The 20,805-nt window shown below is 42.5% G+C and overlaps 1 protein-coding gene across 2 annotated transcripts in view; it reads right to left on the bottom strand.

Moving 5' to 3' along the window:
• Positions 1 to 20,805, bottom strand: part of LOC120051297 (pinopsin-like) — a 25,948-nt gene extending 5,143 nt beyond the window's left edge. The window contains exons 1-3 of one of the 2 annotated variants that reach the window (XM_038998104.1): positions 11,949 to 13,123; positions 11,450 to 11,782; positions 1,749 to 2,074 (exon numbers count right to left, since the gene is read on the bottom strand). In XM_038998104.1, coding sequence (XP_038854032.1) covers positions 1,749 to 2,074; positions 11,450 to 11,609 — 486 coding nt within the window. In that variant the 5' untranslated portion in view covers positions 11,610 to 11,782; positions 11,949 to 13,123. Of the gene's footprint in view, positions 1 to 1,748; positions 2,075 to 11,449; positions 11,783 to 11,948; positions 13,124 to 19,906 lie in introns of those variants that run through there. The other variant, XM_038998103.1, reaches the window with a different exon arrangement.

Raw genomic sequence — 20,805 nt, 5'->3', positions numbered from 1 at the left:
GAGGATGTAGAAGGACATACAAGGTCTTGTTCCAATACTTAGAGAAGTGTAATTTCCTTAGGCTAATCAATGTTAACATTTGTATTTTATATAAAAGCCTCCTTTCCCTCCTTGACATAGGCTAATCAATGTCATACTTATCACCAATACTTTAAAAAACATCCTTCCTTGTAATAGGCTAATCACTGTTTCAATTATTTTAATAATAAAGACTTTCCCTTCCTTCCCTAATTGACTTTAAAATAGGCTATTAAGTGACCTGACAGGACTGGATGAGTGAAGCAGGGTTTCCAGTTCACTACCTTTACCTATCCTGTCATGTCACGTCAGTTATTGCTCTAACTTCAAGGAAGGCAGAGCGCTTTTTGAAAAGTATTCTAACAGGGCTACGCTTTAGTCATGCAAGTCGAAACACAATCTCATTACCAGGCCAGACCTGTCTGATCTGAGTATTCTGAAACACCTGTAGCCTTAGGATTCATCCCAGCTGAGAAAAAAACAGTCACACTAGGCAACTGCCTAATTATCTAGTCACAAGATGTTTTCTTAATAGGATATTAGTCTTAATTGCAGTGGAGGAAAGGGAACCAAGTGTTTCAATTTTTTTTTAAAGGATACTCCATCTGTCCAATTAACACAGTCTTAATCATGTAGAAGTAGTGTTCAGTTTCTCTCTTTGGGCACACTCTCCTCTCTTCTCTCAATCCTACCAATATGTAACCACCAACTTCCTTTCCAAGCATCTCAGTCTACAGACCACTGAAGACAGGGCATCTTTCCACAGGAAGTCCATATGAAGGAGTAGTACTGAGTGCATATTACATATCTATATATAGATCCAGCATTATGTTATTCATATTGTGGGCAGATAGCCCATTAGCTGTTCTATAAATACATGACTGTGAACATGCAAGTGTGATTTGGCAGTTAAACTGCAGGATTACCACTGTGGTAGTATGTGCAATTAGACACTTGAATGGTAGCTGCTACCAACTCGGTGTTCTTGTGGTTAGAGTGTCTGCCCTGAGATTGGGAGGTTGAGAGTTTGATCCCCGGCTGAGTCATTCCAAAGACAGTAAAAATGGGACCCGGTGTGTCTCTGCTTGGCACTCAGCATGAAGGAGATCGTTTGGAGGCAAGGCCCTGCGATAGACTAGCATCCTGTCAGGGAGATAATTCAGTGGTGACCGTGCTAGTAATCAGTAATACATTGACTTTGCGGGGGTAGCTGGGTTCACTATGTTAATGTATGTCAAACACATTATTACTTAAACACGGGAGGGTGGAGACACCAGATAACGCTGACTGGGAGAGCGAGATATCACTAGGCAGTGCTTCAGCCTTCTACCCAATAACTGACCGTTTTAACGCTGCAAGTCTTTCTGATTATCAGTGGTTTATCAGCAGCTTCAGACCCTGACCCAACATGCTGATCTGGGGCTTTGCATGAGTAAACTTGACTCTCCTCTGGTTCCTATCGCCTCTGTTCAAGCCTCATTTCTATTGATGTGTTATTGACAGAATCGTGCACTGGCAAATGCACCCATCCATGTTGGTTTTAGGTACTGTAAACACCTACCACTTCTACAGATCACTTCTTCACAGGTAGATGATTACAGTTTTCAGAATAAGATGTTTGCGTGAAGAGTAACGAATAAACAGAATATGTGTAGGCTAAACATTGCATGGTGTGTTTGATTTCAAGCCATTTTTCATTTGAACCCATGTGGACAGATGGGACAGCCCACCTGTTTGACAGCGTAAAGCAGCCTCCCATAGCAGTAGACCATGACCAGCACAGGCAGCCCCAGACAGAAGATGAACAGGCAGATGATGTAGGAGTGAGATTGGGGAGTCTGGGATGTCCAGGTGACCGAGCAACTGGTCCCGGCCCCCTCCAGGCCGTAACTACTCCAGCCCAGCAGGGGGGGCACTGTCCAGAACAGGGAGTAGAGCCAGGAGCCCGCCACGGCCAGCAGAGGCTTGCGGTAGTCGGGGGCCCGCTTGTTGTACACGGTTAAGGTGCTGTAGCGGTCATAGGAGAGGAAGGCCAGCGAGATTAGCGACACAATTCCTGAGAGATGGATAGAGAAAGAGAGGGAGATAGGGAAAGAAAGAGAGAGAGAGAGACAGACAGACCGAGAGAGAGAGAGAACAAGAGGGATGGTGGTATACATTGATTACCCATTACATGGATTATTGCGAGACAGTCACTGAGACAGATTATGGTGCACTGGCAGGCTACCCTTTAAAACAGACTAACTGCATGCGTTCTGTTTGGCTTCTCTAAACTGAGCCTTAACACCCAAGTAAACGATCCCCTTTGAAGGGGGAACATACGAAATTCCCTATTTTATACGGCTATTTTAAGCAGCCCCATGAACAACATCACAGTGTGCATTACAGCAATGAAGAAGAATATTGCAGCTCCTGCAATTATGAAAACAGTACTGTAGGTTTCAGTTACATTTTGAAAGCTAACTGCCTTCAGTAGTCGAAGTCCAGTGGGATCTGTGAGAAGTTGTGCACTGTATTATGTTATCAGATAGGAGTGATAAGTCCAGTAATCATATGCATATGGTCCTCTATACTGGATTTCTACACTCTTAGAAAAAAAGATTCCAACACGAACCCTTTTTGGTTCCAGGTAGAACTCTTTTGGGTTCTGTGTAGAACTCTCTGTGGAAAGGGTTTTACATGGAACCCAAAAGGGTTCTACCTGGAATCAAAAAGGGTTATCCTATGGGGACGGCCGAAGAACCATTTTGGGTTCTAGATGACAAGTTTTACCGGATAATACTTTAATTTAGCCACTTACAAACCCCAAACATATCTTATCACTTCAAGGGAAATATCATATGATGCTTGTACTGTATGTGCATGTGCAAACCATCTCAGCCTCCAGTATTTATGTTGCAATTGTTTGTGTCGGGGGGCTAGGGTCATGCTGTTATATCTGGAGTATTTCTCCTGCCTTATCCGGTGTACTGTGTGAATTTAAGTATGCTGCCTCTTTTTCTCTCTCTCCTCTCTCTCTCTTTTGCTCTCTCTCTTTCTCTCGGAGGACCTGAGCCCTAGGACCATGCCTCAGGACTACCTGGCCTGATGACTCCTTGCTGTCCCCAGTCCACCTGGTCGTGCTGCTGCTCCAGTTTCAACTGTTCTGCCTGCGGCTATGGAACCCTGACCTGTTCACTGGACGTGCTACCTTATCCCGGACCTCCTGTTTTGGACATTCTCTCTACCGCACCAGCTGTTTCTAACTCTGAATGATCGGCTATGAAAAGCCAACTGACATTTACTCCTGAGGTGCTGACCTGTTGCACCCTCTACAACCACTGTGATTATTATTATCTGACCCTGCTGGTCATCTATGAACGTTTGAACATCTTGGCCATGTTCTGTTATAATCTCCACCCGCAAAGCCAGAAGAGGACTGGCCACCCCTCAGAGCCTGGTTCCACTCTAGGTTTCTTCCTAGGATCCGGCCTTTCTAGGGAGTTTTTCCTAGCCACCGTGCTTCTACATCTGCATTGCTTGCTGTTTGGGGTATTAGGCTGGGTTTCTGTACAGCACTTTGTGACATCAGGTGATGTAAAAAGGGCTTTATAAATACATTTGATTGATTGATTGATGTTACATGTCTCAAGCCTGCAAAGTCTTCTACAATTATAAAAACAGTAAATAAACTAATATACTATTAGTTATTAATATAACACTTACATGATAATAACTTCCTTTATAATTATAAAGTTTAAACAGTGCATTCGGAAAGTATTGAGACACCTTCCCCTTTTGTTACGTTACAGCCTTATTCTAAAATGGATTAAATTGTTTATCCCTCAATCTACACACAATACCCCACAATGACAAAGCGAAAACAGGTTTTTAGACAATTTGGCAAATGTCTTACCTTATTTACATAAGTATTCAGACCCTTTGCTATGAGACTCAAAATTGAGCCCAGGTGCATCCTGTTTCCAATGATCATTGCTGAGATGTTTCTACAACTTGGAGTCCACCTGTGGTAAATTCAATTGATTGGGCATGAACTGGAAAGGCACACACCTGTCTATAAGGTCCTACAGTTGACAGTGCATGTCAGAGCAGATACCAAGCCATGAGGTCGAAGGAATTGACTGAATGAATTATACCACAGAAACAAGCTTAGTGAAGTGCGAGGGATTTTTCTTTGAAGCTGAAGTACAAGTACATGCTTCACAGATCACATGACTGTGCATATAGCAATTCCCAACAACTGAAATGGTATAGACTTAAATCTACAGTAAAGGCCCCTGACAGGGCTTGTTTTCACATCACATACAGTAGGGCAAAAAAGTATTTAGTCAGCCACCAATTGTGCAAGTTCTCCCACTTAAAAAGATGAAAGAGGCCTGTAATTTTCATCATAGGTACACTTCAACTATGACAGACAAAATGAGAAAAAAAATTCCAGAAAATCACATTGTAGGATTTTTAATGAATTTATTTGCAAATTATGGTGGAAAATAAGTATTTGGTCAATAACAAAAGTTTATCTCAATACTTTATTATATACCCTTTGTTGGCAATGACAGAGGTCAAACGTTTTCTGTAAGTCTTCACAAGGTTTTCACACACTGTTTCTGGTATTTTGGCCCATTCCTCCATGCAGATCTCCTCTAGAGCAGTGATGTTTTGGGGCTGTTGCTGGGCAACACGGACTTTCAACTCCCTCCAAAGATTTTCTATGGGGTTGAGATCTGGAGACTGGCTAGGCCACTCCAGGACTTTGAAATGCTTCTTACGAAGCCACTCCTTCGTTGCCCGGGCGGTGTGTTTAGGATCATTGTCATGCTGAAAGACCCAGCCACGTTTCATCTTCAATGCCCTTGCTGATGGAAGGAGGTTTTCACTCAAAATCTCACGATACATGGCCCCATTCATTCTTTCCTTTACACGGATCAGTCGTCCTGGTCCCTTTGCAGAAAAACAGCCCCAAAGCATGATGTTTCCACCCCCATGCTTCACAGTAGGTATGGTGTTCTTTGGATGCAACTCAGCATTCTTTGTCCTCCAAACACGACGAGTTGCGTTTTTACCAAAAAGTGATATTTTGGTTTCATCTGACCATATGACATTCTCCCAATCTTCTTCTGGATCATCCAAATGCTCTCTAGCAAACTTCAGATGGGCCTGGACATGTACTGGCTTAAGCAGGGGGACACGTCTGGCACTGCAGGATTTGAGTCCCTGGCGGCGTAGTGTGTTACTGATGGTAGGCTTTGTTACTTTGGTCCCAGCTCTCTGCAGGTCATTCACTAGGTCCCCCCGTGTGGTTCTGGGATTTTTGCTCACCGTTCTTGTGATCATTTTGACCCCACGGGGTGAGATCTTGCGTGGAGCCCCAGATCGAGGGAGATTATCAGTGGTCTTGTATGTCTTCCATTTCCTAATAATTGCTCCCACAGTTGATTTCTTCAAACCAAGCTGCTTACCTATTGCAGATTCAGTCTTCCCAGCCTGGTGCAGGTCTACAATTTTGTTTCTGGTGTCCTTTGACAGCTCTTTGGTCTTGGCCATAGTGGTGTTTGGAGTGTGACTGTTTGAGGTTGTGGACAGGTGTCTTTTATACTGATAACAAGTTCAAACAGGTGCCATTAATACAGGTAACAAGTGGAGGACAGAGGAGCCTCTTAAAGAAGAAGTTACAGGTCTGTGAGAGCCAGAAATCTTGCTTGTTTGTAGGTGACCAAATACTTATTTTCCACCATAATTTGCAAATAAATTCATTAAAAATCCTACAATGTGATTTTCTGGATTTTTTTTTCTCATTTTGTCTGTCATAGTTGAAGTGTACCTATGATGAAAATTACAGGCCTCTCTCATCTTTTTAAGTGGGAGAACTTGCACAATTGGTGGCTGACTAAATACTTTTTTGCCCCACTGTATCAACCAAATGAGAAATTAAAGGAGAAAATACCTTTTCCGCTCATATAATATTTCTCACCATCACGGCAACTTATGTGCTTGTGTGTGAGTGTGACTGCGGTGTGTGTATATAGGGGTATTAGGGGTGTGGTCAAATGATGCATTTGCTGCAAATTAGTCATTGCATCACTCCATATATTCCACTGTAATTACTGCGCTATCAGATATGATTTAATTGACAGCTGATTAAGTGGTTCATATTATGCATTTGGAATAAGACACTGTGAAATGCCTGCAGGGTATTAGCAACATGTACATATGGCTTAATCAAATCCAAAGTTGAGCAACTGAAGTGTCAAAATCCCTCTAATTCCCTACTGATACTCCTATCACTGCCACCAATAACGTAGGTCCATAATCTGTCACAACAGCTAGTGGTATTCTGTATTCCAGCCTACCCAGAACCGATTCCAGTGAATCACACAATGGATAAACTAAAGAGATACTGGTTATAGCAGTGTGTGGATCTTTCTTTTCTTCTGAGATATAATCGAATTATTTCCACACACCTGTAAAAAGGCAACTCGGATGTGCCAGTGCTTTTCCTACAGTGAATCACACAATGGAAAAAGTCACGCGTTGCCTATGCTAATGACAACTATTTACAGAGCCCAAACAGTATGGTCCTCCAGCCCCCTGTATAATGAAGACACACACACACACACACACACACACACACACACACACACACACACACACACACACACACACACACACACACACACACACACACACACGAGTAACAAACCCCCTGTCACGGTTACCCTGTCCAGCCAAGAGGACAGTAATCAGCCCAAACTGACTCATCTCTACATGCAGTAGCATGCCCACCCATCTTAATCAACTCTTTCTGTCTTCAGGCCCCTCACACACAACCCCCAGGCACCAACAATTCATATTCATGTGATATATTGTATGTTAATAGAAGAACTTGTCAATCATAATTCTAGGTAACAGAAAAAAAAATGTTAATTCTAATTCTAGGTAATATTAAAAATATTTAATTATAATTCTATGGTGTGGAATATGATAATTGTGTTCGACAATTGGACATTATAACGATACTGTTATGTCAATGTATAGGTCTTAAAGTTGAAGTCATTGAATAGAAATATACATTTTGCTTCTATATTGTGGAAGATTAACCATACAGTTCATCTAGGTTCTATCATTTGTTTTTGGAGCGGTAACTGGGAAGCCAGGTGTCTATATCGGCAGTATTCATTATCTACATATACCCCTTGGCCAAATCATCCCCCAACATGCTCTCCAATTCCACTGTTACACTGATGACACACAAATCTATGTTCAATCCAAACCTACCTCTGACCTCCCCCCACCATCACGCATCAGCTGTTTGAAATAAATCAAATCGTGGAGAAACTCAAAATTAGCGCCTTACAAATCCTTGCATGGCTTGGCTCCCTCCTGTCTCTCTGACATGCTACACATCTACACCCCCAACCGCAGCCTTCCATCCTCTGACTCAGGCTTACGGGTCACCCCCCTCATCAGACTACGCTCCATGGGGGATCGCGCCTTCACTCTCAGGAACTCTCTCACCCCTGAACTCCCCGATTCGGACTCCATCCGAATCTGCAAAAACAACCTTTTCAGCCTAGTATTCAGCCTATAGCGTTTTAAACCGTCTAGCTCTTTTTATTTGTTTTCTACCTATCGGGTTACAGAGGTCGTTCAAGTAGCCTCTCGATTTGAACTGCCTTCATGAGCGTGACGTTGTTATTGCTGTTGTTTTCCCCCATGTATTAATTATCTTGTTATTTTTGGGGTGCCATGCGCCTTTGTTGTAATGCACTTTGATTTTAGTATTGTCGTGTTTATTTGGGCTATTTTATGTTTTACTCCGTACGTGTCTCTAGGTATCTTGAAAGGCACAAATACAATCTATTATTATTATTATTATATAAAATGCTGCTGCAAATGAAAATGTTGCTGTAGGAAGCTGCTGAGGCTGTTGCTTTAATAAGGACCTCTGAGCCCCGGCTGGTAATCTTTCAACATAAATCCACAGATTTATCGAGGGGTGAGAAAGCGGTGTGAAATTCAGAAACAGCCTGGCTAAGCTCTGTAGCTCGCAACAGTGGGTACATGCTGCATGCCTGTCATTACAGATTGGATATTCAATCTACTCGGCTCCGCTCCCCAGTTACATTTCTTTGACTTAATCGGTGCAAGGCACAATCACACTCCCTCCTTCGAGGACCAGAGGGCGGAAAAGACGCTACAGCAGCAAGGCCAGTGATTGGCTCTTCCCTCTGGTTGACCCCTAGGGGAGCCGACCTGTCAGTGCAGATGAGGAAGCGGCCGAGTTCATCCATGTCATTTAACCCTCTTCCCTCCGCCAAGAGACTAGAGACAGTCAGACTCAGACCATGGTCCGTTTATCATGCCCAGGTTTCTCATATGCCAATATTCCATATTGAATTCCATCTAGAAATCTCATAGGAGTCCCTGATTGTATATATAGCAACATTTTCTCTCTTGAGAAACCCCCCTGGCAAATTATACATTATGAATTTCCCAAGGTTTTCATCGATTAATTTGCCCTTTCATTTTTTTATTTGGTATCTCATCAACCTCTGGGTCGCCCTTACAGAGTAATTACATTTTCTCACATGTATCAGAATGTAACTAACTATCTCAACAGTATTATTTTCTATAAATAGATCAATAAGAAACAGTGAACCAATACCGATAACTTACCAAACTATAGTATGCATGAGAGCATCCAGTAACTCACAGACTGAATATATGTGATACATATATTAGTGGGCATTACATACATTCTTAATATATAATTAAATTAGATGTATGGAGTCACAAAGGACATACAGTGCCTTCGGAAAGTATTCAGACCCCTTGACTTTTTCCACATTTTGTTACGTTACAGCCTTCTTCTAAAATTGATTACTGGTACATCGTTTCCCCCCCTCATCAATCTGCACACAATACCTCATAATGACAAAGCAAAAACAGGCAAATTTTTTTGTTGCTAATTTATAAAACTAAAAAAACTAAAATGTTGTGGTATATTAGTAATGTTATTTATTAGGTTTAACCAAAGGGGAAAAGTTAGTTAAGTGTTGAAAGAAATAGGTTGCAACTTGAAATCTAGTTTTTTTATTAATCAAATATAACAGTTGGCATTGAATCATATTTGGTTTCAACAAATGTACTTTTTTTCAATTGAGAAAACCTAACTCATTTACTTGTGAAAAATGTTGGGGTTGATCCAAAGAGTCATTTTGTACAGTGTACATACTTCCTTCTACACACGTACATCGTTCTACATTTGTATGTCATTCTCCGTACATACAGTCACTTTGGGTTTAAATCTAAAGCAGTCATTACACCATGCCTTGAACCATGATGACTTGTGTAATCTCATCTCCCAATCTCCCACCATCTCCATCCCATGTTAGCTCATTTCTGTGAGAGTTATTCCTGCACTCCAGAAGATCCTCCTCTCCTCACAGCATGTTCTAATCTTCAAAGCTCTTTTTAAATCATGTCTATCAGCGCCCCTCCAGATTACTCTCGAAACAGAGATTTGGGCTCTGCCACGCTTGAGCACAGCGGGGGAAAAAAGCCACATTCCAGATAAAGAGAAATGTCTATGGTTGTGCAGATGTTTGTGGATCCCTTCTACTGTTCGGAGGCTGTTTGTTTGGAGAATAGACCTAAAAGTTTGCGGTTGTAGTCTATTTTTGGAGAAGAGTAGATGTCCGGGAGCTGTTTTTGCTTCAGACCTCCATTTTAGGTACTGCTGGGTAGCGGATGGTCGGGAGGTCAGGTTTGGAATGAGGACCCCACTCAACAGCTGTAACCCATTACGTCGCTATCTGCCAAGGGCATAATGACTTTGCATGGAAACCCCTCTTAATTTAACTACCCAAGATGCTTCAGAGGCCCAGGACATCTGTTAATTATTCAACAGTAGTAGCCACAAAAAGTCTAAATTATTGAACATTATATTATATGAAAATGCAAGGTGCGTCCACTTTGCTCAAAGTAAAGTTCCTACATCTATATTGATCTTATAACTAAGAGCATATTACTTACCACTGCAGTGCAGTTTGTGTGCACGTCTTCTGCAGAGGGTTTCAACTGTGCACAGTATGGCACATAGAAATATAATATAATTACTCTTCCTGCTTTACTTTGTGGCCGCTGGTCCACCCATCATGGTACATTGACTTCAATGGAGATGCCGGTTCTAGTAAGTTTATTTCTATGGTATCCCACCACCACCACAGAGGTTGAGGTCACCTTGGTGGTCCAATAGTGACAGCCAGCGGACAGGGGGCTGGATGGCAGATCTTTGCCAGGGGAGTAGTATATGGACTTGTAGGTGAGAAAAATGTCTGTCCCCTTCACTGTGTCATTGTGGAATGGGCTGCTGTTCTGGAGAACTCACACCTATATTGGGAACATTTTGTCCACTAAAAGGACAGGGTGTGAAATGAATGTGGTTTGGAGTTCCTCGATTCTGGAACACCATGTACTGCACCCTATTAAATGGAGTGATAGATAAAACAATTTGACATCCACACTATTATGCTACAATAGAGGGAAGCATTGGTATAATCCAAATTGCAGTAGTGTAACCCTTCTCAAATACTCATATTCAAATCAAAATCACATTTTATTTGGCTTTAAAGCTGCCCTATGGCAGGTCACTATGTTGCCACCTGTGCTAAAAACAAGCTCTGAGGGGAAGCTGGTCGCAGGAATGCACACGTAGCGCTTTGCCAGGTCGGTGACTTCGGGAAAGTTTTATGGGGTGGATCTTCCACCAGTCCAGTGGATTGGTTTCACTGTCAGCATCAGGAGACTGAAGGTAGCAGCTGAGTTCCTTTTCTACCAGCTGGATTTCAGTAAGACCTGTGGTGGTGGAGTATGGCTTTTTGAAAAAACTGCCCACTTTTTAGCTGTCAGTTGTGGTGAAGCAGCAGCAGCAATGTCTCCCTGTGCTGGGCTTGGGTTTTCATGTCCCTCATTGACCATCTGAGACAGCTCTTGCTTTTATGTGGCCCACCTTCTCCTCTTTGATGTAATGTGTTTTTAAACCGAGGGTCGACCAACAAGGATAAGTCCAGGAGGTCATCATATTTCTCATTCAGATAGTCCATGACTATCGTTTTGATGGTTTGGGTGAGCTCTGTTTCTATACCAGGCTGTGTCAAAGACTCCAGCCACCCATGTCATAGACTGGTTTCTCTGCTACCGCAAGGCAAGCGCTACCGGAGCGCCAAGTCTGGTACCAAAAGGCTCCTGAACAGCTTCTACCTCCAAGCCATAAGACTGCTGAACAGATAATCAAATGGCTACCCAGACTATCTGCATTGATCCCCTTTTTCTTGCACTGGCTCAATGAACACATGGTACACTAACATTCCAACATACACACACAGGTGTAGTACTGGCTTCAGGTAAGACACACTGACATAAGACTCACCAGACAGAGCATCTGTGAATTCTAGGAGTGGGGTCAATGCCTGGTTGATGGACTCAAGAACATCTATATCTGTGTAGGTGGGAGCTAAGTGCTGAGTCTTCTTGTCACTGGACAAGACCTGTGAAATGGCTTTCTCCTGCTCCAGTACTCTTTGCACCATCTTTTGATGTGATCCCCGCCTGGTAGGCGACTCTGTCACCAACTTGTGCTGGGGTAGGTTGTGTTCTTTTTGAGCAACTGCCAGGTCTCTCTTCTTTTTCCACCAATAGGAAAAGGCACCTACCACTTCCTTACACACTCCAATTGCTCGAGCCACCCGTTTGTCTCTACCCACTGCAAGAGAAATCAAGAGATTTTAATAAAATGTTAAAATCACAATAATCCCTTTTAGTTATGTACAAATGTAATATTTAACTTAATCAGTTGATGAAAAAAAAAATGCACATTTAGTGTCATCTAACTAATCACTTCAATATACACAACTGACAAGGTTGCTTACCAATGGCCAAGCGCAGACGATGTCAAAAACATTGCAGTCGGGTCCATTTGTTGATTTGAGCGGCCTTCACCACGTTCGCACCACTATCCGTTGTAATGCAGACCTGTCTGTCTTGACTGAGTCCCCAGGAGGCGAGTGTCAATGAGCCACTCTGCTATAGCTTCACCCGTGTGGTGGTCGGGAAAGTATGATGTTTGAAGGCATTTATTTCGAAGATTCCAATCTTTGTCAATATAGTGGATAGTGAGGCTCTGATATGCGACTAGACCACAGATCGGTAGTAGCAAATCTGTCTTGATCTGTTCCTCAACTTTTTCCCTACACTCGACATAGAGTTTAGGCAGTGCGGTGTGAGAGAAATGTTTGCGGCCAGGGAGCACGTACCTGGGGTCAATTAAATTGATAAGCCGCTTGAAACATTCCTTTTCGATTGTGCTAATTAGTAGCATGTTCTTAGCAAAGCAATGCATAATAGCATTTGTGATGTCTTTTCGATGTTTGCTCGTAGGGTATAAACGTCGTCAGTGTTGACTGTTACGGGCAAACATCCCTAGATTGGCTGGTGATTGAGGGGCGTTTATCAATACCGTGGCGCAAACTCAAATTTTCTGCATGTTCCAAAGAGTGATTTTGCTTCAGATGGTGAAAAAGGTTTGTCGTATTACCAGACTTGGTAGCCACCTGTCTACGGCACAATTTGCACCGAACATTGCTCTGCTCTTTATCGGACTTCAAACAGCCAAACCACAAACAGTTGAACCCTTTTTTATCAATAATTTCTTCGTTGGAAGCTGCTCCTTCTCCATGGCTATCACTGCCACTGTTTTCGCCTACATCCCTCATTGTTTTGTGGTTAATAGTGGCTACTACATCACTCAAGATGCTAAGTGGTTTTTAGTGGGCGTATACCTCTCCACGTGCATATCGTCACTTCTCTGCACTTTCTTGCTGCCTCACAGAGGTGAAATGGACTGCTGTACCTAATTATTCTACATCGACATTATCGAAAATTCATCTCAACGTTTTTATATTGTTATTGAGGGAAGTAATTACCTAGATAATTATTGATATTGATTTATCGCCCAGCCCTATGTAGAACGCTTTCCACAGAGAGTTCTACATGGAACCCAAAAGAGTTCTACCTGGAACCAGAAAGGGTTCTCCTATGGGGACAGCCAAATAACCTTTTTGGAACCCTTTTTTCTACGAGTGTAGACTTTACCGTGATATGCTTACTTACAAGCCCTTTCCCAACAATGCAGGGTTAAAAAGTAAAAAATGTGCACTAAAGAAAAGGAAATAGTAACACAATAAAATAACAATAACGAGGCTATTTACAAGGAGTACTGGTACTGATCCTTGACTTTGGCGATGACTTCAGCGATGTCATTTACAAAATAGCCTCCAACACTCTACTCAGAAAATTGGGCGCAGTCTATCACAGTGCCATCCGTTTTGTCACCAAAGCCCCATATACTACCCACCACTGCGACCTGTATGCTCTCGTTGGCTGGCCCTCACTTCACATTCGTCGCCAAACCCACTGGCTCCAGGTCATCTATAAGTCTTTGCTAGGTAAAGCCCCGCCTTATCTCAGCTCACTGGTCACCATAGCAGCACCCACCCACCCCCAAAGCCAATTCCTAATTTGGCCGCCTTTCCTTCTAGTTCTCTGCTGCCAATGACTGGAACGAATTGCAAAAATCACTGAAGCTGGAGACTCATATCTCCCTCACTAACTTTAAGCATCAGCTGTCAGAGCAGCTCACAGATCATTGCACATCTGTAAATAGCCCATCCAACTACCTCATCCCCATATATATATATTTTTTTCTGCTCCTTTATACCTCAGTATCTCTACATGCACATTCATCTTCTGCACATCTATCACTCCAGTGTTTAATTGCTAAATTGTAATTACTTCACCACTACGGCCTATTTATTGCCTTACCTCCCTAATCTTACCTCATTTGCACACATTTTTTCTATTGTGTTATTGACTGTACATTTGTTTATTCGATGTGTAACTCTGCGTTGTTGTTTGTGTCGCACTGCTTTGCTTTATCTTGGCCAGGTCGCAGTTGTAAATGAGAACTTGTTCTCAACTGGCCTACCTGGTTAAATAAAGCAGATTTTAAAAAAAAATAAAAAAAAATATGAGTCAATGTGCAGGGGTACGAGATAGTCGAGGTAATTGAGGTACTATGTTCATGTAGGTTTGGGGTAAAAGTGACTAGGCAATCATGATAGATGATAAACAGAGTAGCAGCAGCATATGTAAAGAGTGTGAATGTGTGTGAGTGTGTTTGTGTGGCATCAATATCCATGTGTGTGTGTTTTGTGTGTGTGAGCATATGTAGTGTATGTGTGTGTTGGAATGTTAGTGTACCATGTGTGCATAGAGCCAGTGCAAGAAAAAGGGGATCAATGCGGATAGTCTTGGTAGCCATTTGATTATCTGTTCAGCAGTCTTATGGCTTGGGAGTAGAAGCTGTTCAGGAGCCTTTTGGTACCAGACTTGGCGCTCCGGTAGCGCTTGCCTTGCGGTAGCAGAGAAACCAATCTATGACATGGGTGGCTGGAGTCTTTGACACAGCCTGGTATAGAGGTCCTGGATGTCAGGGAGCTCTGCCCCAGTGATGTACACTCTGTTGCACCTTACGGTCGGATGCCAAGGAGTTGCCATACCAAGCGGTGATTCAGCCAGTCAATATGCTTTCAATGGTGCAGCTGTAGAACTTTTTGAGGATCTGAAGACCCATGCTAAAACTTTTCAGCCTCCTGAGGGGGAAGAGACGTTGTCGTACCGTCTCCACAACTGTGCTGGTGTGTTTGGACCATGATATGTCCTTTGTGATGTGGACACCAAGCACTCGACCCACTCCACTACAGCCCCGTTGATGTGAATGGGGTGTGCTCTCCCCTCCGTTTCTGTAGTCCTGTAGTCCACAATCAGCTCCTTTGTCTTGCTGACGTTGAGGGAGAGGTTGTAATCCTGGTGTGGCCGATGTGAAATGGCTAGCTAGTTAGCGGTGGTGCGCCCTAATAGTGTTTCAATCGGTGACGTCACTCGCTCTGAGACCTAGAAGTAGTTGTTCCCCTTGCTCTGCAAGGGCCGTGGCTTTTGTGGCGTGATGGGTAATGATGCTTCGTGAGTGACTGTGGTTGATGTGTGCAGAGGGTCCCTGGTTCGAGCCCAGGTTGGGGCGAGGGGAGGGACGGAAGCTATACTGTTACATTGATGCTGTTGACCCGGATCACTGGTTGCTGCGGAAAAGGAGGAGGTCAAAAGGGGAGTGAGTGTGGCCGATGTGAAATGGCTAGTTAGTTAGCGGTGGTGCACGCTAATAGTGTTTCAATCGGTGACGTCACTCGCTCTGAGACCTAGAAGTAGTTGTTCCCCTTGCTCGGCAAGGGCCGTGGCTTTTGTGGCGCGATGGGTAACGATGCTTCGTGAGTGACTGTGGTTGATGTGTGCAGAGGGTCCCTGGTTCGAGCCCAGGTTGGGGCGAGGAGAGGGACGGAAGCTATACTGTTACACTAGCACCACACTGCCAGCTCTCTGACCTCCTCCAAATAGGCTGGCTCATTGGTGATCAGGCCTACCACTATCGTGTTGGCTGCAAACGTAATAATGGTGTTGGAGTTGTGTGTGGCCACGCAGTCATGGGTGAACAGGGAGCACAGGAGGGGACTAAGCATGCACCCCCGAGGGGCCTACCCTCCCTACCAGGAGTTATTTATAAGGGTTTCTAAGTATTTTATAAACTGTTAATTTCTAGTTTGTAGATCTGTAATAAACGGTTGTCATAAACAGTTAACACATTGTTTGAAATGATGTGCTCGTTAGGTGTGCTCGTTAGCTGCTTGCTAAATAATCAGCTCAGAAAATAAGAGCTTGCCTGTGACACAATTACTCCAACAGTTGATATTTCTGAAAAAAATCCATTACCTGATACGTAAACACACCACAGGCCCAGAAGACTCTTCTTCTCTATCTAACAACTGCAGAGGGTAGCCTAGCAAGCCAACAGCCAGGCAGGGCTATGGCATAATAGGTGCTGGGCTCAGTGCTCTGCTATCCCATGAACAGACTGACCTTCTTATCAACCATAAACACCCCTCAGCCCGTTTTCAAAACACTCAGGTCATGTGATGTCACAAACACTGAGAATTGCCCCAGTTTTGCCCCTCAAACCAGAGACAAATAGGCTGGGCTAACTTCGTAGATGTTTATGTTGTACAGAAATAACAAAACATGCCGAAGAGTTGCTGTGTTGTTCAATGTACAAGTAAAGCAGGTCAAAAATCACAACCTACAGTTCGCAATGCTCCGACATAGGGAAATATAGCATGCAAGAAGAGCCGCTGATTTTGGGATTGTATATCGATTAGCTCTCTTTAAATGATGATTTATTCGTTTTAGTCTCTGAATCGTTTAATCAAACTTTTTGCCACCAGTTCCTGATATAAGAGGGGATAAAAACGACAAACTGTCTCCTGAATTAGCCTAGTGTGCATGGGCACACATGTCGCCTCAGTGTTGTACTCCTGACTACAGCTGAAAAGAGGCTTTGGCAGACTTATTGCTGAGACAATTTGCTCAAAGTTTTTGTGGTAAAGGGCAATATAGCAGGTTGTAGAACATTGGTGGAATAATATAATCTCACGGTCGTTAGAAGATGTAACAGATTGGCATTTTAAAGAAACAGGACATGGTTATGCATTCTCCTTTTTTGATATTCAATGATAATTAAATGATAATGATATTAAAATCCTGGCCTGCAGTCACTTCTCAATTCCCCTCATGAGTGCACCTTTTGTGGAAAGCTTTGGTAGAAAACCCTATTGGGGCAATTAGGAGAAGTAACAGAATGGCATTTGAAGTAACAGGGCAACCTTATGCATTTGTCCTTTTTTATATGAAATGATATTGAATGATAATAATGATATTCAAAGCCCACCCTCCCTCCTCAATTCCCCTCCTGAGTGCACCTTTTGAAAATGTGTGAATCCCCATTCCTTCTGCTGAAATTTCATCTCCATTTGATTTACAGTGAGTGAGTCCCACTTCATATGTATTTATACTGTATTCTAGTCAAGGATCATCATATAACTACTGCTGTACACACCTTTTCTACTCATATACTGTCCATACACACCATTATATACATATATATTTATGTTCCGGACACAGACATTGCTTGTTCTGATATTTCTTTCTTAATTTCTTTATTTAGATTTTTGGGGGATTATGTACAGTTGAAGTCTGAAGTTTACATACACTTAGGTTGAAGTCAATGAAACACATTTTTTCAACCACTCCACAATTTTCTTGTTAACAAACTATAGTTTTGGTGAGTCAGTTAGGACATCTACTTTGTGCAAGTAATTTTTCCCACAATTGTTTACAGACAGATTATTTCACTTATAATTCACTATATCACAATTCCAGTGGGTCAGAAGTTTACATACACTATGTTGACTGTGCCTTTAACAGCTTGGAAAATTGCAGAAAATTATGTCATGGCTTTCGAAGCTTCTGATAGGCTAATTGACATAATTTGAGTCAATTGGAGGTGTACCTGTGGATGTATTTCAAGACCTACCTTCAAACTCAGTGCCTCTTTGCTTGACATCAGTGGAAATCAAAAGAAATCAGCCAAGACCTCAGAAGAAAATGGTAGACCTCCACAGGTCTGGTTCATCCTTGGAAGCAATTTCCAAATGCCTGAAGGTACCACGTTCATCTGTACAAACAATAGTACGCAAGTATAAACACCATGGGACCACGCTGCCGTCATACCGCTCAGGAAGGAGACACATTCTGTCTTCTAGAGATGAACGTTCTTTGGTGCGAAAAGTGCAAATCAATCCCAGAACAACAGCAAAGGACATTGTGAAGATACTGGAGGAAACAGGTACAAAAGTATCTATGTCCACAGTAAAACGAGTCCTATATCAACATAACCTGAAAGGCTGCTCAGCAAGGAAGAAGCCACTGCTCCAAAACAGCCATAAATAAGCCAGACTACGGTTTGCAACTGCACATGGGGACAAAGATCGTACTTTTTGGAGAAATGTCCTCTGGTCTGATGAAACAAAAATAGAACTGTTTGGCCATAATGACCATCGTTATGTTTGGAGGAAAAAGGGGGAGGCTTGCAAGCCAAAGAACACCATCCGAACCGTGAAGCACGGGGGTGGCAGCATCATGTTGTGGGGGTGCTTTGCTGCAGGAGGAACTGGTGCACTTCACAAAATAGATGTTATCATGAGGTAGGAAAATTATGTGGATATATTGAAGCAACATCTCAAGACATCAGTCAGGAAGTTAAAGCTTGGTAGCAAATGGGTCTTCCAAATGGACGATGACCCCAAGCATACTTCAGAGTTGTGGCAAAATGACTTAAGGACAACAAAGTCAAGGTATTGGAGTGGCCATCACAAAGCCCTGACCTCAATCCTATAGAAAATTTGTGGGCAGAACTGAAAAAGCATGTGCGAGCAAGGAGGCCTACAAACCTGACTCAGTTACACCAGCTCTGTCAGGAGGAATGGGCCAAAATTCACCCAACTTATTGTGGGAAGCTTGTGGAAGGCTACCCGAAACATTTGACCCAAGTTAAACAATTGAAAGGAAATGCTACCAAATACTAATTGAGTGTATGTAAACTTCTGACCCACTGGGAATGTGATGAAAGAAAGAAATGCTTAAATAAATCATTCACTCTACTATTATTCTGGCATTTCACATTCTTAAAATAAAGTGGTGATCCTAACTGACCTAAGACAGGGAATTTTTACTAGGGTTAAATGTCAGGAATTGTGAAAAACTGTGTTTAAATGTATTTGGCTAAGGTGTATGTAAACTTCCGACTTCAACTGTATGTATTGTTAGGTATTACTGCACTGTCAGAGCTAGAAACAAACATTTCGCTGCACCTTAACGTCTGCAAAATATGTGTTCACAACCTATACAATGCATTTGATTTGGGTTATAAATAATATACTTTTTTGTAGGGGCAAATCAAGTGTCAAAATGTAAAGTGGAAATTACAATTTTTAGAAGCATTTTTAAAACGTGAATACACTACAAGTTTGCAGGAAATTCCCTGCTACAAAAGGGTGATCAAATTAAGATCCTACATCTGTAGCCCTGAATCCACTTCCATTCCACTAAACAATTTCACACACACTGCATAGCATCACAGACAAAAAGCTTCCAATATCTGGGTCTAGACAGATTCATTGAAGATATCTCTAAAGTACAGTGAGATAACTAACATCATCACGCTGACAGAATGGGTCTCTATTTTTCTCTCCCTCTCTTTCTGTTCCACTTGGCAGTGAGAGTACAGAAGCAATGATTTCACACGTCAGAGGAGTCACAACTAAACTGTCTGTGGGGCACAGATGTAACTGCTGACAACACACTATCCATAAGACAATTCTGCTGTATGTGTGACATCGGGAACAATAGTGGGCTAACCCAGTCATGTGGCACGTGGGAGATCTGAAAGTGGAAGTCCATCACTTCGCTCCAATAATGTAATCTCTGTACTACACCTTTCATCGGCAACATTATCTGATAAAAATTACCTATAGACAGACTAACAATAGTACGCAAGTATAAACACCATGGGACCACGCTGCCGTCATACCGCTCAGGAAGGAGACACGTTCTGTCTTCTAGAGATGAACGTACTTTGGTGCGAAAAGTGCAAATCAATCCCAGAACAACAGCAAAGGACCTCCAACCCGGTTCCTGGAGAGTTAAACGTTCTAGCGCAGCTGATTCTGATTATTAGCAGGTTGATAAGGTGAATCAACTCTTTGGCACAATGATTTCTTTAAACGCATTGATGAGGCATCGAGGCTTTGATTGTGTAATTGTGAGAAAAAATATATAGTTACTTTGGTGACTATTTTGTTACGTAACAGTTTACTAAACTCACCGAAACAAGAGTTGGCGAAGCCGTACCACATGCACCCGTGCTTCCCGTACAGCCAGCGTGCTTGTAGACTGGATGCGAAGCTGAGCGTGGTGCCACAGAGGCACACCAGCATGTCACTCACGCTGATGTTCAACAAAAGCATGTTAACAGGAGTCCGCAGAGTTTTGAACTTAATAAACAGGATCAATACCACCAGGTTATTGATGAAACCAAAAACCATAATAGATCCAAGGAAGACGGACATAACATGGTGTCCCGTCCGAGACAGTCTTTTGGCCGGGGGCTCGTTCCATTCTTGATCCAGAGAGCTCAATGGATCGTCGATGCTTCCATTAGAGCTGAAGTTTAAATTAGCCACCTCGGTATACATCGTTTTCAGTGATCCACATTCGAGAATGTCTCACATGGAGATACAATTATAATATTTCTACCGTCAATGAACTACAATAGGCTACAGCATCACGTTTTCAATTGGCAATATCAACTGCCGACGGAGTTGTAGGCTAGAGGTGGTCGTATAGAGCCCACCGTAAAAAAAACTTTAACTTCATTTTTCCGAACATGAATCCAGACTCAAGCCTTCCTCAGGAGGTGCAGAACAGGCTAATTCCGCTTGGAAACTGTAGTAGACAATTATGGTGTTGCAATTTGGAGTTGAAAATCATGTATAATGCCAATAGAAATAATAATGATAAAAGGATAATAATCAACAATAATAGTCACTAATATCCGATCAATCCAGATTAATCCAAATTTGCGTGAAATAAAACTAGTCGAAGCCTTATAATAAGATTATTATTATAAGGTGAATATAGTTGGCTTGTCTCTCTACAAAAGCTATGGCACAGACGAATGCAATCCAATGGCACTTCTCTTCTCATAGCTCCACCACATTCAGA

Source organism: Salvelinus namaycush, chromosome 7 (assembly GCF_016432855.1).
Source record: "Salvelinus namaycush isolate Seneca chromosome 7, SaNama_1.0, whole genome shotgun sequence".
NCBI lineage: Eukaryota > Metazoa > Chordata > Actinopteri > Salmoniformes > Salmonidae > Salvelinus > Salvelinus namaycush.
This window is presented reverse-complemented; position numbering and strand designations above follow the sequence as displayed.